General features: G+C 40.0%; 1 protein-coding gene across 6 annotated transcripts in view; it reads right to left on the bottom strand.

Annotated features, from left to right (window-relative positions):
- Positions 1–17,001, bottom strand: part of LOC129095858 (unconventional myosin-XVIIIa-like) — a 130,660-nt gene that overhangs the window by 23,878 nt on the left and 89,781 nt on the right. For all 6 annotated transcript variants that reach the window (XM_054604446.1, XM_054604455.1, XM_054604464.1 and 3 more), the window contains 10 exons: positions 15,571–15,682; positions 12,922–13,049; positions 12,033–12,187; positions 11,243–11,366; positions 9,942–10,049; positions 9,589–9,681; positions 5,406–5,516; positions 4,575–4,679; positions 3,319–3,465; positions 2,239–2,352 (listed from right to left, as the gene is read on the bottom strand). In XM_054604446.1, the coding sequence (XP_054460421.1) occupies positions 2,239–2,352; positions 3,319–3,465; positions 4,575–4,679; positions 5,406–5,516; positions 9,589–9,681; positions 9,942–10,049; positions 11,243–11,366; positions 12,033–12,187; positions 12,922–13,049; positions 15,571–15,682 (1,197 nt within the window). The remainder of the gene's footprint in view (positions 1–2,238; positions 2,353–3,318; positions 3,466–4,574; positions 4,680–5,405; positions 5,517–9,588; positions 9,682–9,941; positions 10,050–11,242; positions 11,367–12,032; positions 12,188–12,921; positions 13,050–15,570; positions 15,683–17,001) is intronic.

Here is a 17,001-nt window from a genome sequence, read left to right as displayed (position 1 = left end):
AGTGGGAGTATGGTAAAAATGACGAACCATCTGAAATAAATGTTATTTGCATGATTTTATCTTGGTTGAATTGCAATGTATGATGTGGCCGAGGCTGCATCGAAAACCCTCCATTTATGTATTAATCGTTTCTGTCGTTCTAGCAGCCTCTTATTTTCCCACAGGCTGGGTGTTTGTGCAGAGGTCGTTCTCAAAGACACCTTTTCAAAACACACAGCAGGTAACACGTTCATCTTATCCTTTTCACCTTCTTCTAAATGGATCCTGCATTTAGAGAAAACATTAAGATGTTTTGTGTGGAATACTTTTCTAAGTTTCTCTAAACAGCCTGATACAAAAGTAAAACGATAACTGAGATGAAGCCATGCGTGACATGGACCAATAGGGGCCCAAACTCCCTTGAAATAGAGAATACAGGACCATAAGCAGCTTGGAGATTTTATTGGGATATAAGTGGTAGACTAGGTTCTTATACTCACTCAAAGCAACGCCTAAAGTTTAATTCACACCTAGTTGCATCTATTGTTGGCTCATTTGCCATAACCAGTGTAGCGTAACAATCGCAACACAGCACAAGCCGTCTCTAGATATTAAGCTATCATCACATTACAGCATGCGGTGAATCCGTGTTAATGACTGATTATCTGGTGATAGCAGTGGGCTTTCCCACACTGTAACAAGAGTGTCTGGTTATTCGATTTTACTCAATAAGCATCTGACTAGTTAGCTAACGAGCTTGCTAATTCCATCCTGCTTTCATGCTACAGTTAAGGAACATAAAAAACACCACAAGAACTGCTGGTTTGGTCTGCTATATTTCAAGAGGTGTTACAGCATGACTGTACTGTTTTTAACTTTCCCTTTTAAGATGGCCATTACCTTTTAGTTAGCCTATGCTAATCACTATTGCTAATAGCTAGCATGGAGACTTTTCTTATGTTTATGGTTGGGTATGAGTGCTGTAAAAGGACTAAAGCATAAGCAAATCAGAAGCTAATTGAAAAGGCAACTGATACTCTCCTATAATAATCCTCTCTCCACAGTCTAAAGAGTCAAAGATGTTGGTTCTATACATGCCTCCAGATCGGCCAATAGCAAAATGATATTACAATGTCCCGGTTTCAATGCAGTCACAGTTATAACACAATTAGTAGAATTCAAATGCTTTACAAATGCAAGTCCATTTAACGTTTGCACTAATATGTCAACAACACTACTAAATGCCCATATATTGGTTTTCAGCTTTAAAACAGTGGTTTGGAGGTTTAGGTACTCTTAAATGAAATGCATCAATTGATTATAATTGTAAAAAAAAAAATAAAAAAATCCAGACTCCATAATGCTGCTCATAAGTAAGACAGCAGTTATTTTTTCCCCAGTTCACTTGAAAACACTTTTAAAAAAAGGGCTGACAGTAACATTTTCAGAATGTGCACATACACATCCTAATGTGCTACATCTTTCTGTTAGAGGGAAAAAAAAGAAAAAACAAATTAAATTGAGGAAACAGCCTCCTCTATCTATCTATTCCTGCTGACCTGCAGCTGTGTCAACTCAATCATCTTTACCCTTCACTTTACTGTGGACATAATATTCACTTTCCTAAAACATGTAGTCAAACTTTTCAGTAAAATTCAGTAATTGCTCTTTAACGATGATGAGAGAAAGCAAAAAGAGATACAGAGAGCAAGATTGAGTGAAAATGAATAGCACGAGATATGAGGGAGAGACGCAGGAAAGAAGGCAGTTTGACCAACATGAGGAACCATATTGCCATGGGAACAGGGCATAAAGTGAGAAAAGTCATGCTAGGGAAAAGGAAAGAAAAATATAAAGGTCAAACTAGATTAGGAAAGGAAAAAATAAGTAGAAATTTAAGAGGTATAGACAGAGAAAAAGGGAATTGTATGTTTTTGTAAGGAAATATAGAAGTATAAAAATGAAGAACAGAGAAACCTCTGAGGGAACAGGGTGTCCTCTAACCCTTATATCTGGCTAAAGGCAATGATGTGACAGAACTACTGCTGTCCTGCTACAATCACAGATAGTGCAGCCCTCTAAAAGCCAGTAAAAACACAACTTCCGTCATCACCACTGATGATCTTTCCCAAGATTGAACTTTTCCCTCCTATTTAACAACAACTTGCTGCAGTATTAGTTATCATACATTTGATCGAAATGACACCGCAAGAAAGTGCTTTTGAAGGCTGAGAGGAGAATCCAAAGAGCTGTACTGACCGCCTGTTTTGTTTTGGAGATGTCCTCCATCTGAACGTGCAGATCTTCAATCTCCACCTCCATGGACTTACGAGCCTTAACTGCAACCGCGCAGGTGAACTCAGACTCTTCCAGCTGGAACGGACGCAGAAATGGAGGAAAATGTATAAGTTCAGTAACAAAATTTAAATCATATGAACAGTCACTTAACCATACTATCGGTAGATTATTGTCCCAGTCCATAGTGTAGCAACAGTGATGCTAATACAATAATTCTTACTCCAGAGGTTTCCTAACTATAAATCCCCACTAGGGACAGAAAACAAGACAGCTAAAAATAAAAACTAACTCTCTGGTTAAACTAGTCATAGCTGAGACATCTGCAACCTGCGACCGTGAGGGGTCATGCTTCGCTATGAAGGTGAAAGACAGAAAGGTTGGGAACCAGTTATCTAGAATTCATAGAATCATACAGTACCAGTCAGAAGTTTGGACACACCTTCTCATTCAACTACTTTGAAGAATCTAAAATACAAAACATATTCTGGTTTGTTGAGCATTTGTTTGTTTACCACATAATTTCATATGTGTTAGTTTGGATGTCTTCAATATTAATCTACAATGTAGACTTGAAAGGAGTAACACAGTTTGCCATCTTGGTTCTGAATACAGAGCCTCCGAGTTCATGTAAATATAAACATAAGCGCAATTCAACTCATTTTTAATACCTAAATGGTTGATTGTTTATTTGCGTTGTGAAAGCTCCGAAAAATCAGCCTTGTTAAAAAAAAGCAGTGGAGTTCTTCATTATGTGTATAAGTGATACAGTTAAAGGGTCAATATTAAAAAATACCCCTCATCTGAAGGGTAAACATGTATATGCAGTTTTCTAATAAGTATCCTTATATATTTTTTCCTAGGATGGCAAAGTCCTGACCCACTCTAATCATATTGGCTAGTAATCGTCTGTGTAATATTTGTATTGTGCGTTAAAGCGACAAAAACAACATTTGAAAAAAATATATTGATGTGCCAATTAATGGCATGAAAAAGGCCCTGGGGTGTAAAGACCTTTAAGCCTGTGTGTTAGGATGTCGGTACCTGGTTTTTGAGCTGGGCGATCTCCCTCTTGCTGGGTGCGTTGTTCTTTATGTGGTCCAACATGATCTGGGCATCAGCCAGCAGGGCCTTGGTTCTCTTCAGGTCCTTCCTCAAACGCTTTTCAGTCTCCATGTCACCACTTCTTACCTGGGGAACGGGTACAGTTAGGTTTGGTGACTCAGTATTTGGCCACAGACTCACTCCATGTTTCCATTTAAAGGGCACATCTTTACATTTTATCACACAATCATTTACTGACAGAGTATAGCTTATAGATGGAAAACCATTATTATTTGATTCTGTCAAGCCATCATTATTAAAAATAATCAACATTATGTCTTATTCACTACCTCTGTTAAAGGTCAGATGGATAAGAGTAAGACTGTGAATTTATTTGGAAATATCTAAAAATTTACATATTTTGAAATCATAGTTTGACAAAGTAATCTTGACACAAGGTCAAACATTAATTTTCTAGCAAAGTTTGACTATTAAATATAAATTGTTTAATTATAAATACATTTAAATGAATTCTCTTTCCATTAACTAATAGATAAATTGTTGCAGCTCTAGAAAAAGTGTCGGGTGACCTTTTCTTAGATTGCACATTGAAAAAAAACCAGGAAAGATATTCTTTAAATGTAACCCTTAAAAAAACTTAATGTGGGGTTATGTCAGGACAAGAAAACTTCACTGGGGAAGTGAACACATTGGCTCATATTCTATACGCTGTGATCACAGAGGAATGCATTTGGACTGGTTTGGTTGCAGCAGGTTCCTCCTCTGTTTCCTGGTTTCAAAGTCTGAACTTAATTGATGCTGATGGCTCTCTAATGCAGTCGGTGAAGTCAGATAAATATTTGATTCAGTCAGTTTAAATGACTCACTTCAATCATATAAAAACGGCCACATCTCCACCAACACACCTCACCAGCAGTAGTGCTCTAGCTTTACATCAACATAAACTTACTAACAATCTGAAAATATAAAGCCCTGCCCACACCAAATGTGCATACGGTGTGCTGTGAATACCCCGAAGAAATGAGCAGATATACAAATCATATCCTGTTGGGAGATGAATGTCTCTTGATTAAGAAATTTCACAAATCGTTAAAAACATTTTTTATCTGGAGTGAATGCTGCAGGAAATCACACAAAGTTGTTTTTTTTATACATGTTCTATCCAAGATGCTGTTCCAGCTCCAACAGGACTGGGATCCATCACATTATACAGTATGTCATTACATCATAGTTACCTTGTCCTGTGCTGAAAGAAGCTTGGACTCCAACTCTCTCTTCTCTTTCAGCACCTTCTGTTTCTCATCATACTCTTCTTCAAGCTGGACTTCCATTTGCTTCAGCTGGACACATGCAAAAACAGTCAGCAATCATTACATTCATAGTTCAGTCTGATCACACAGGGGTACAAGGAGTAGTCCACATAAGGCTGCTGAGCTTTGACACTGATCAATATTTATTCTAGACTTCTAAATATTATTGAAGAATATTAACTAATATGTCTACATCCCTTAAAGGCCTGAACTTCTGACCTGATTATCCTCACAAGATTTATTGTACCAATGACTGTACCAAATGTTGTACCAAATGTTGTTTCAAATCATCCAGTAGGTTTTTAGATATCTCACAGGATAATTCAAAATGTTGACCTGCTGGTGGCTCTGGAGGGAAAGTAAGAGGATCACCAAAGTCAATAGGATTCAACCTCTGGAGACCAAGGATGTCTGCACCACGTTAAAAATGGAAATTCCAGCACAAGACATGTGAGAGGAGCAGCAAGGGAACATTGTTGGTATGGTAGTGCTGAACATATATCATATTCAGCATTTCATTGACTGCAGTAGTCTTTGCTGTTGCCATAACGTGTTTTCAATCATATTAGTCTCAGTGTCTGTCCTCGTCCTGCTTCTCTCTAGCACTGTCTGAGGTTAGTCTTTACCCTTGTGCTCCCAATAGCACATGTTATACCTGTCTCTCCCTCACATTCAATCATAAATGTACAACAAACAGCTAAAGTGATTGCAAACTAAAGTGACAGTATTAAAATGTGTGCATGAACACGTCCTTACCTTCTTGCTGCAGGACTGCCTGATCTCCTCCACCTCATCGTCTTTGCTCTCGATCTCCTTGGAATGAGTCTGACGCAGACGCTCCGTCTCCATCTCGAGACGAAGCTTGGCCTGAAAGACGAACACAGACGTTGTACACTCTGTTCTCCCCTGGCTTAAAGGAAGCCTTAGCTGATTTTCAACCTTATTTCCATGTATAATTCATTGACGTGCATATGTCCACAGTACATGCTGTTGTTCCCAATATTGCTAACAGACTCTGACATCTGCTCGTAGTGGAAGAACTACAGGGAGGCAGGCTGAGAACACGTCGATCCTGTCTGGAGCATCACTGTTGGAGTTGGGAACTGTTCATTATAAACCCATAACAAACTGGAATAAACATGGTGATCATTATGGATAACTTTACAAGGCTGCGTATGTCTGTCCATCCAGCAGCCAGGACAACCTGCTAGTCCAGAATCCACGACTAGCTGTACCTTTGTTGGACAGGCAAATCCTGATCCTCTGAGTCTTTATCCAGGCCTTTGCTGCTGTACTGTAACCATTAATTATCTTTATCTCCACCATGTCATCGGCCGCGTACGTGCTGTCGTGAGTGAAAGTACATCTCTGTGTCTGTCCCCGGCTTATCACTCATTCTGCTGCAGCAGACTGTGTAACAGATTGGTGTCCAGTTATGGCTGCATGATAAAGGACCTCACGCAGTTGCAGTGACAAAACACTTTCTCAGAACACTGCCATTGACTTCCTGCCGAGTCCTTACTCACTGCTCTTAACCAGCCGATAGGGCGCTAGTGATATCACAGCTGAGTGTGGGCACTTTTGTGTATAGACGGTGTGTTTGTCTGTAGATAGTCAATTTTCTTCTATCAGTTAGAGTGAAGATCATTTAGAAACATTGCACAAAATAGACAGCATAAATGTAGACAGTACTATTAGCAGTAGTACTCCTCAGGTATATAGCACAGGAACAGAAATATTGTATGATTAAGTAGAGCTGGGGTGTAGGAGTCTGACGCACTAGTCCATAAATGTTGAGTTGTTAAAATAGCAGTTAAATCCCTGCTGTATTCAGTCTTAAAGCTGCTAAATTTGAAATTGAGAGCATCTTTATCACCTCCACACAGCTCTCAACATGGCCACGGATGTTGAGAGCTGCAAAAAACAGCAACAGCACCATTCTCTGATCAGGTAGACATAATTCCACTACATCTTTACATAGATAATAGTTGTTTGATAAGATATTATTGTTCAGAATGTAAAATACATTGTGTTGGTCTTTATATCGTTGGATGTGAGATCTGAGCTGGGGATGGGACGATGTAGCATTATACCCATAGACAGGATAATCATAAATATCAACACAACTGACTTGAAAAAGCAGTCTATCTCTCTATCATTGCAGAGAGCATAGATGCTTGTAATAACCTAATTTAGGATTGTTTGTTTGTTTCACTCTTACTTATTTTCACTACAAAGGGTGTGTTTCGCATGCAATAAAAGAGAAGTTTCTGATCAAACGACTGTGGCTCAGTGGTAGAGCTGGGTCGTCCTTCAATCAGAGGATCGGCAGTACGATCTCAGGCTTCGCTAGGCCATGTTGGTGTGTCCTTGGGCAAGACACTTAACCCTGAGTTGCTCCTGCAGACTGTTCTGGTGGTGTGTAAATGATTAGTTAGCATCCTGATGGGGAGGTGGCCCCTTGCATGGTAGCCCCTGTCATTAGTGTATGAATGGGTGTGAACGGATGTATGGTGACATTTAGTGTTAAAGCGCTTTGAACAATTATTTTGTCGAGAATGATATTGACATGAAATTTTCACACGATCAAAAATACTTGCTATGAAGATAAACCCTGCATGATCTAATCTGTGGCGCTTCATTAACTCACTCTCATTCAGTGCATAGATAATTTCCCATAATCTCAGCTGATTAAGAGACTCTTTAAGTGCCCCTCCCTACTCCTAACAGTGTTCCACATTAGGAGCTCTCTTGATGGATAAGTGGCTCTGCAGATTTGTGAATAACCTTTATCTTTACCAGGAGTAAATTCTTAGAAAACATCCTAAATCTTAGAATGTTCTTAAGACTTTCATCACTAAGAGCAACTCTTTGAACCAATCAAGCACAACTGTACATGAATAGTCATGTGATATTCATTTTCAGGGGAGCAAGTCTGGACACAAATCATTTCGAAAACGATGCTGAAACTCATGTGTGGACGGAGACTGTTTTCGTTTTAAACCCTGGTTTGAAATGAAAACGAAGTAGTGTAGGCAGGGCCTTAATGTCGGTCTTCTGTCTGTAGATATTGTTTGAGTGAGAAGATGGATATCAATCTCATGTCTTTATGTGAAGTACAGAGACTTGAAGCAGGGGGAAACTAGCCTGGCTCTGCCAAAATGACACCGTGTTGGTCATATCTACCCCAAAAAATGTTTTCCGAAGCTAACTTTTCTTTTCAAATAATAGTTATGGGAGTGCTGCGTATTAACGGCATGCTACAAACGACAGCAGCATAACGAGGCGATGAGCGCTGCATGTTTGGGTTGACTTTGGTGAAAAAACGGCATTGTTCACTGTTGCTTTTTACCCAGCAGTCCAATCACAGTGGAGGAGGAGCGGGACAAATAGCCTAGCTCAGAGACGTGATCATATGTTTTATTTAGTGTATGTTATGGTCTTATTTTGTTGTTTATTCTGATGTTTTGATTATTTTTACTGTATATATATATATATATATATATATATATATATTTATATATATATATATATAAATATATATATATATATAATAAAAAAAAAACAGGCCATGGTTTGTAATCTTCTTCAAAAGAAATTTGATCCTTTTGTTGATCTACTAACTACCTACCTTCTATCTATACAGCTGTGAGTGCTGAAAGCAGCCACGTTTGTTGTTGACGTTCATAATGAAAATTTTAGAAGAATGGTTTGGAGGTAAAGCCTGAAGGGACAGACTGTGTTTTTATCTGGTTCAGTGTTTCGCTGCTGTTCATGTCTCTCCTCTGCTGTGTGTCAGTTTGACCGAGCAGACAGACAGACAGACAGACACACACACACACACACACACACACACGCACACACACGCACACACACACTAACCGGATGATTATTTATTCTTTACAAGGAAACCGAATATAAATTGAACGTTTTATTTTTTTGATTCACTCCTCCCTCTTCATTCACTCTAGCTCACTGCTCTCGCTGTCTCGATGATGAACACTAACCGACATTAAAACATAGTATTCCTTAAAGAAAGATAAAGCATATTCACTGAATTATATTGGGCGTTTAAATTTGTTATTGGAACCATCATCAGACTTATCAGATCATATTCTAAAAGAGCCTAACGTCCTCCTGCTTTCTGAGGTTATGGTATGTGTGGTTTATATGATTTGCAAAGGACACAGTCCTCCATTTTGTTAGCATTCAGTTTTATCAACAGGGTCCTCACCCGGTCTCAGTTAACTCTTCTCCAAACAGAGACACAGAGATGTATTTGGGTTGCACTGGCAAGGGCTGTAATACTTTAGTTAACTAGAACTCAAGTAAACAAGTAAAATATTCTTACTTGTAAAATAAAAACTCTTCCTTTACAGTTGCAATACTCAATGTTTGTAATAATACCATTGAATTAAATGACTGCAGTGTAAAGTGAAAGCTGTTGCTCTCAGTGACAAACCCACAGAGAATTATCACCAATTCTGCAGGAGCCGTCAGTTCTACGGAGCTTTTCAGTCTCTTCTGGCTTTGGCAGCACATTTCCTACACGGCTCAGTCTCACTGCAGCAGGTTTCAACAAACCCATTCTGTAAAGCTACTGTACTCTACCTGCCCAGCAGCAAACAGCAGACTGACACAGTTAGAGACTAGCTGCTGAACATTGTGGAGCATTGAGCAGCTAAAGAGACGGATAGGGTCTCAGGGGCTGGTGGAGACCAAAGCAGAGCTGAAAGGACAGTGAATATTTGACTCACACTCATCAGGTGGACACAAAGACCAATCCCAATGATTGCTGATATGTCTGCTTGATGTGTAAAAAGGCAACTGCTTTGTTACGTGTTAGCCTGCTTGTGGTCTGTCGGTTTATTTTTGTGGTCAAAGATGAACTAATGCAGCTTTAAACTGGGCTGAATATTTTCCTGTGCTTTGACTGTACCTGCTCCAACATCTGGATGGTGCCGGCCTGCTCGTCCAGCTCCTCCTCCTGGTCCTTCAGCTTGGCCTCCATGTCCCGAAGCTGCTTTCTCACCTGAAAAATACAGTACAATGAAAATATATATGAATACATAAAGCATAGAACAACCTAACATATGATGAAATAGAGCTTATTCACTTGACTAAGCTGAAAACTATTTAATTTTGACTGTGAATAAAAGACTGGATGTCTCGACTGAGACATCAGGTCATAGAGCTGCTGTAGCAGTGAAAGTACAACAAGCTTTATAGCAAAGATGCAGCAATAAATACAATAGCACACCCGAGGAATGGTAAAAGATTAAGAAAGGAGACCTTGGCAAGCGACGCTTCATCCTTGGATTCCTGGGAGTTGAGGTCCTGTAGCTCGGCCTCCAACTGGTCCAGCTTCAGGTTGACTGCACACACCTCCAGGTCCTTGTCCTGAAGGACAGAAGGTAACAGTCAGAACAGAGAGACGGGACGGTCAAGGAGTTACAAAGTGGACATGGACCAGGAAAAGACCCAATCACATGAGATGATGGAACGCTGAGCAATTACTAACACAGCAGGAACCAAATAAAAGTTCCTCACATTAACTTCATAGTACTTATATTTTAAAAAGGTTTCATAATTTTTAGTGGTCTGCAGCTGCAGATTTGAATCTATCTGATGTCGCTGGATCTGGTATGTTTCGCTATTAATAAGGGTTGTAACTAGTACATGCCAATATATAGTTCACTTGATAAGAAATCATATTAGGGTTGAATTGATTCATCAGTTCACAGATTTATTTTTTCCAAAACTGTTTAATAAGCATTTTTCATTATTATTCATGTAAGTTGTTTGCTAAGCACAAATTCAATAAACACATCTTCACAAATGTGAAGATTTTCTGGTCATTTACTTGTTGGTAATCAATTCAGTCTTTATGAGTGGATGGAGTGTGCTTAGTTGTCATGGTGATAGGGCAAGAGTGGGTCGTCCCTCAAACAGAAGATCGGCGGTTCGATCACCAGCTCCTTTAGTCCATGTCGATGTGTCCTTTGGCAAGAAACTTCCCAAATTGCTCCTGAACTTTTTGTCATCAGTGTATGAATGGGTGTAAATGGGTGAATGACATCTAGCATAAAAGTGCTTTGAGTGGTCGGAAGACTAGAAAGGCGTACAAGTCCATTTAGCATTTCTGTCATATAGGGAGTTGTGAAGGAGAGAAACAAAGAAGCTTTAAAGAGACAGAGCATGTGATACCTTTTAAAGGTCCAGGAAAAGTAAAGAGTGCACCTTGAGTTGGGACTGTTTCCTTTTTTTTTTTTTTTTTTTTTTTTTTTTTTCTAACTGGTTGAGGAACATTATGTGTTATGTGTATATATTAGAATTAAACGTTGCTTCGAACAGAGTGACTGAAAAGCCATTTGTTCGACAAGCCTTTTCCCTCTCTAGGCTGTTACATAATGCTAACATAAGCCTAAGTATATTATTATCTTATTATTATTTTGTAACTTTGAGTTTGAACAAGTAAAGTGGTGCCACTTAATCAGGATTGGGCATGAAAATAAACTGAATGGACACCTCAGAGGAAAATCCCAACATCACCACAGCAGATCTGTATAACTGAACTAACGTGTGACACCAACCTCCAGCTGCTGTCGGAGGCTGAAGGAGTCTCCGGCAAGCACGTCTTTCTCTCGGGCCAGTTTCTCCCTCAGACTCCTCTCCCTCTGCACCTCCTCCTGGGCTCCACTCAGCTCACTGTCAAACCTGCACGCCAACACACATTCCTCCCATTAACCGAGTTATGAAGCTGAAATACTGCTACTCTGAGTGTAAAAAGCTCAGTGTAAAAGTTCATGAAAAAAATCAAATCTCTTAAAATGTGCTGAGCTGGTCACAAAGACGATGCTACATGTTTTAACTACATCATGCATATTCAGCAACAAACACACCGCTACAGAGCATGTCCCTTGATAGCACACACACACACACACACACACACACACACACACACACACACACACACACACACACACACACACACACACACACACACACACACACACACACACACACACACACACACACACACACACACACACACACACAGCACACACACACACACACACACACAGCTGTGCAAATGAGCTGGAGACTTGTCTGTTCTCCCTGCACAGCACGATGCTATAAACAATCTGGAACACAATTCAGTTTTTCTATACAGTTATTGCTACTACAGCAACACCGCTGGACCCTTCACAATGTGTGGGAACACAGCAGGATGAGGTGATGCAGCTCTGTGAAGTCATGTGTACCTACAGACATGACTGTGTGTGTGTGTGTGTGTGTGTGTGTGTGTGTGTGTGTGTGTGTGTGTGTGTGTGTGTGTGTGTGTGTGTGTGTGTGTGTGTGTGTGTGTGTGTGTGTACTGACCTCCTCTGCTTCTTCTCTAGGTCGTGGTTGCGGCTCTGCTGGCCTTCCAGGTGAAGTTTGGTGTCCTGCAGTTCAGCTGTCAGTCGCTGGGTTTTCTTCTTCAGCTGCTGGATGTTTCTCTGGGACTCCTCGTTATCGGCCTGCATGTCGCTGATCTGCACAAACACACACATGCAACTAATCAACTTGTTGCAAAGCCTGTAGAATTGCACAGAAATAAACACCATGCAATGCGTAACGACTTGACATGACTTGACATTCTCCCACATGTCCACAGTGTGGATATCAGTGTTTTTATTGGCTGAGGATTTGAGCTCTCTGCTGCTGTGAGACACTGCTGCTTCTTCCAAACAATATGACTGAGATGTAAGAAGCTGAGCAGGAACTGAAACCTGAAAGAAGAACATTTAAAAATTCCTTCTAATAATAACTATAAACTTGTTTTACTCTCTTTAATTGGCCCCTCAACATGCTCAGGTGCAAAGCAACACAACATTTTAACATCTACATTGAAGTTTTGGTTGTGATTTCTTCTTTGTTTCAGAATTTGTCTTAGGACATAACAACATGGTTTCTTTGTACCCTCATTAATCACTACATAACGTCATTTATCTAGCAACCTTACCAGTTTTTTAATCTTGAATTGTTCTTAAGAAACTTTGGAATTGACGTGGGCTTCAATTTGTACTACATCTCTCGATTGCCGAAATTTAAATAATTGTAAATATTTATGTTGTAATAAATCAGGGAGCTTGGAGGTGTCTAATGGGTACAGTTGTATGTTGTACAATAGACAACAATTGATTTAATTACATTTTTATTGACTTTTGAATTGTAATCAATAAATTCTACATTACATGATGGACACAATGGTTGGATGTGCACTCACCCTCCTCTCCAGCTGCCGTTTGTTCTGCTGCTCCACCTCCAGCTTGTCATCAGCCTCCTGCTGCAGTCTCTTCTTGGTGAATTCAATCTCCCTGATGGCTCGTTCATACTTCAGCCTCCACTCTCCTCCTGTCACATCAGCATGTTCAGTCAGCTTCACCTTGTTGGTTTCATATCTCAATATGCGTACACACCTCCCATACAACATGTATTTTCATTAAGGAAACATTTGTCACAAAAAACAGTATAAGTTTGAAATGGGGATTTCAGCAAAAACTAAAGAAAAATCCAAACTTATGTGTCTTAAAATATATTTGCAAAGCATGATGATAATTTCATAGTAAACTTAGCCAATGTAAATGACGTTTGCATGAAAAATGCATTTACAAGGTCCAATATCCGGATTTTCCAGGACATTTGAAATGGCCAAGGATCAAAAAGGTTCCATGTTGTGGAAGTCTGAATGAAAACAGTTAAAGCCAGCTCAGTTTTTGCAAAGCCAGAGAGATGGGGAGCACTCCAGGACCAGGGCTCATGATGTCCTAAACCTACAAGTCGGGCTTCAGGTAGCAAGACATGACCAATCTGGATTTCTCTGTTTGAGAATTGAGTGCTTAGTTTAGGATAACAGTGATCTTGAAAAAAATTTAAATAAAAACTTTGGGGGTAATTTCAGTGTTCAAACAAAAATCCATTAAACAGAATGAAACAATATAAATAGCCTCCCCTCTTATGTATGATTATCATATTTTAAAAGAAGCCTAATTGTTTCCTGATCTGTTGATGCAAACACTTCCTGCATGTCTGGTTCTATCATTGTCTTGACAAATCTGTATCAAGTACATTTCCACAGCAGAGCCAGCAGAGCCTGTGTGTGTGTCATCATGGCTATGTGTTCTTGCAGACACTGACTGTGGCAGGAGCTACCAAAGAGGAGGTTAACTTACTCTACCAGGTGTCTGTCTGTCTGTCTGTCGACCGTTTTTGTCACCGCAATAACGTTGCAACGATGCAAGATGCTATCACAAGACTTTACAAGTGTGAAGTTGAGCTCAAAATGAAGGCAGAGTTTGGAGATGGGAGAGGTCCCAGTCATGGCGCTGGAAGTAGGGGTGTAGGAAGGGGCAATTAATAAATATTCATTCTCTGGGGGACCTTGAACATCTGTACTGTGGTTCAGATGTTTCACTTTAATGTGATGGACTAACCAACCAAATTATTTTTTTTATGATGTATGAGCTCATTCATTAGTGGATTCCACTCCCCCCTCCACCAATGTCTATAAAATCACAATATGAATTAGTTTTATAGATGTGCTAAGTGCATTCTGAAACTCTACTTAATAAAACACTGATTTTATCAAAGCAGGAAGCTCCACTGAAATAGGACCAAAAGCAATTTATGTTTACCTTCAGACAGTTTTACACTGTATCCATTATTTCAAACTCCTGACTTTACTGAAGAAGTCGGTTTCAACACTCCCAGTCAGCCCTACACTATTTTGAGGTCTCTCCATGTGGCACAGCCCACACACATTGAATGTACTTCAAGTCTGACATGCTCCTCCGGGATGGGTCAAATGCAGAGAACCGAATTTCCCCATTGTGGGACTAATAAAGGCTTTATTATTATTATGAAGAATACCGTCATGATCGTGTCGCAGTGCCAGTTCACGAGTCTAAGCTCTGCTATGGCACAATGCAACATGGAAGACACTTCATCAATTCAATTCTACATTCACAAAGTTGGCATGTCACACAAAGACAGCTGGCAGCCTGCCTGCAGGGCGTCTGGCTCTGAATCCTTGCTTCATTCCTCATTTGTAACTGATCGATTTATAATGTACTTCTTCACATTGGCTTTGTCTTGGCTTTGGTCATTGATCGGACACCACCCATACAGTTCCTGCCGCGCCACTGAAGACCAGTCGGGGAATGAATTAATACTAATTTTAACCTCTGTGTGCAAGTGTGTGTATGTACAGTTCAGTAGTGTGTGTGTGGAGACTGTCAGAGGTGTATATTGTGTAGACTGTGTTGTTTGATGACGTTCCGTTGACTCATTGTTCCCTAAATTCACTTACTGTTGCTGGAAGGCGAATTGTAAATGTGATCACTTTATGTTTCTGTCAACACAGTTTCTATACGTCTGGAATACACTCATTAAACGCACTTGTTGACTAACAAAAATTTTATCCAAATAAATTCAGAAAATCAATCGATCATCATTTGCCGAAACGTTCTCTGCTTCCAACTCCTGCTTTTATCTGTTTAATACAAATGTCAAAATAAAGTTTTAGACATTGGTATTCTTAAATTATGGCCCTTCAAAAATGGTATCATTCTCAGTCAATGTAGTTGTATTTTCTGTCTGAACAACTGTTTAAAGAGGAGTATGTTACACTGCTACTGTGCTTTGGTAGTCCCACATCAACAGATGTGACAAAACTCACAGATGTGTCACTCAGGCGTGACCTGGAACCCCCACGCAGCACTGTGAAACATCTGTGTGTGTGTCCAGCAGCTTTAGCACATGTCTGACTTTGGAGGTTTTTATGAGTGGTAGTCGTAGTTTACGAGCAACATACATAAATATCAGAATCACTGCTGTGCTGATGCATATCGGTTATTTAGTCTACTTAGTTTCTGACCTGTGTCGTCATCTTCCATCTCTCCATTGAGTTCAGACGCCCTGATGAGTCGAGCCTCCATCACCTCCATCTCCATGGACTCCATCTGTTTATTCATGCTGTCGAACTTGGCCTGGTGGATCAGAGAGAGAGGAAATGGTTTCTATGACAACCTGAACACATCTGCCTTCAGAGATTACTGGAAAAGTCCTGCAGGTATTTGCGTGTTGGAGCCCAAATAGAGGGACATTAGACACCACAGAGACACTGAATCATATTAAGTCTCAGGGGCCCACAGAACTTGGAAATGCCTCCTACTGAGAGTAAAACTCCACAGAGCAGTCAGTCCATCATGCTGTGATGATTGTGGCCTAGCACATCCTCGTTTAGAGTGTCTCTTCTAAAAGTGATGCTATCCCTGACCCTCAGTGTGGGATTTCTTCAATTCATTTCTGAAAACACATGTCTTGTGGGAAAAACATCTTGTTTAAAGAACTGATCATGAAACATCATTTGTGGACTTTTATTTTGGTAGGTATACACACGTGGACAAAATTGTTGGAACCCTTCCGTTAAAGAAAGAAAAACCCACAATGGTCACTGAAATAACTTGAAACTGACAAAAGTAATAATAAATAAAAATTTACTGAAACTTAACTAATGGAAATCAGACATTGCTTTTGAAAAAGAATCATTTTAAAAAACAAACTAATGAAAATGGCCTGGACAAAAATGATGGTACCCTTAACTTAATATTTTGTTGCACAAGCTTTTGAGGCAATCACTGCAATCAAGCGATTTCTGTAACTCTCAATGAGACTTCTGCACCTGCCAACAGGTATTTTGGCCCACTCCTCGTGAGCAAACTGCTCAAGCTGTCTCAGGTTTGAAGGGTGCCTTCTCCAGACTGCATGTTTCAGCTCCTTCCACAGATGTTCAATAGGATTTAGATCAGGGCTCATAGAAGGCCACTTCAGAATAGTCCAATCCTTGGGTGTTTTTAGCTGTGTGTTTTGGGTCATTATCCTGTTGGAGGACCCATGACCTGCGACTGAGACCAAGCTTTCTGACACTGGGCAGCACATTTCGCTCCAGAATGCCTTGAAAGTCTTGAGATTTCATTGTACCCTGCACAGATTCAAGACACCCTGTGCCAGATGTAGCAAAGCAGCCCCAGAACATAACCGAGCCTCCTCCATGTTTCACAGTAGGTACAATGTTATTTTCTTTGTATGCTTCATTTTTGCATCTGTGAACATAGAGCTGATGTGACTTGCCAAAAAGCTCCAGTTTTGTCTCATCTGTCCAAAGGACATTCTCCCAGAAGCTTTGTGGCTTGTCAATATGCATTTTGTCAAATTCCAGTCTCGCTTTGTTATGATTTGCTTTCAACAGTGGTGTCCTCCTCGGTCGTCTTCCATGAAGTCCACTTTGGCTCAAACAGCAACGGAT

Source organism: Anoplopoma fimbria, chromosome 1, assembly GCF_027596085.1.
Source record: "Anoplopoma fimbria isolate UVic2021 breed Golden Eagle Sablefish chromosome 1, Afim_UVic_2022, whole genome shotgun sequence".
Taxonomy (NCBI): domain Eukaryota; kingdom Metazoa; phylum Chordata; class Actinopteri; order Perciformes; family Anoplopomatidae; genus Anoplopoma; species Anoplopoma fimbria.
The sequence above is the reverse complement of the archived record's forward strand: the minus strand, read 5'-3'. Positions and strand labels throughout refer to the sequence as shown.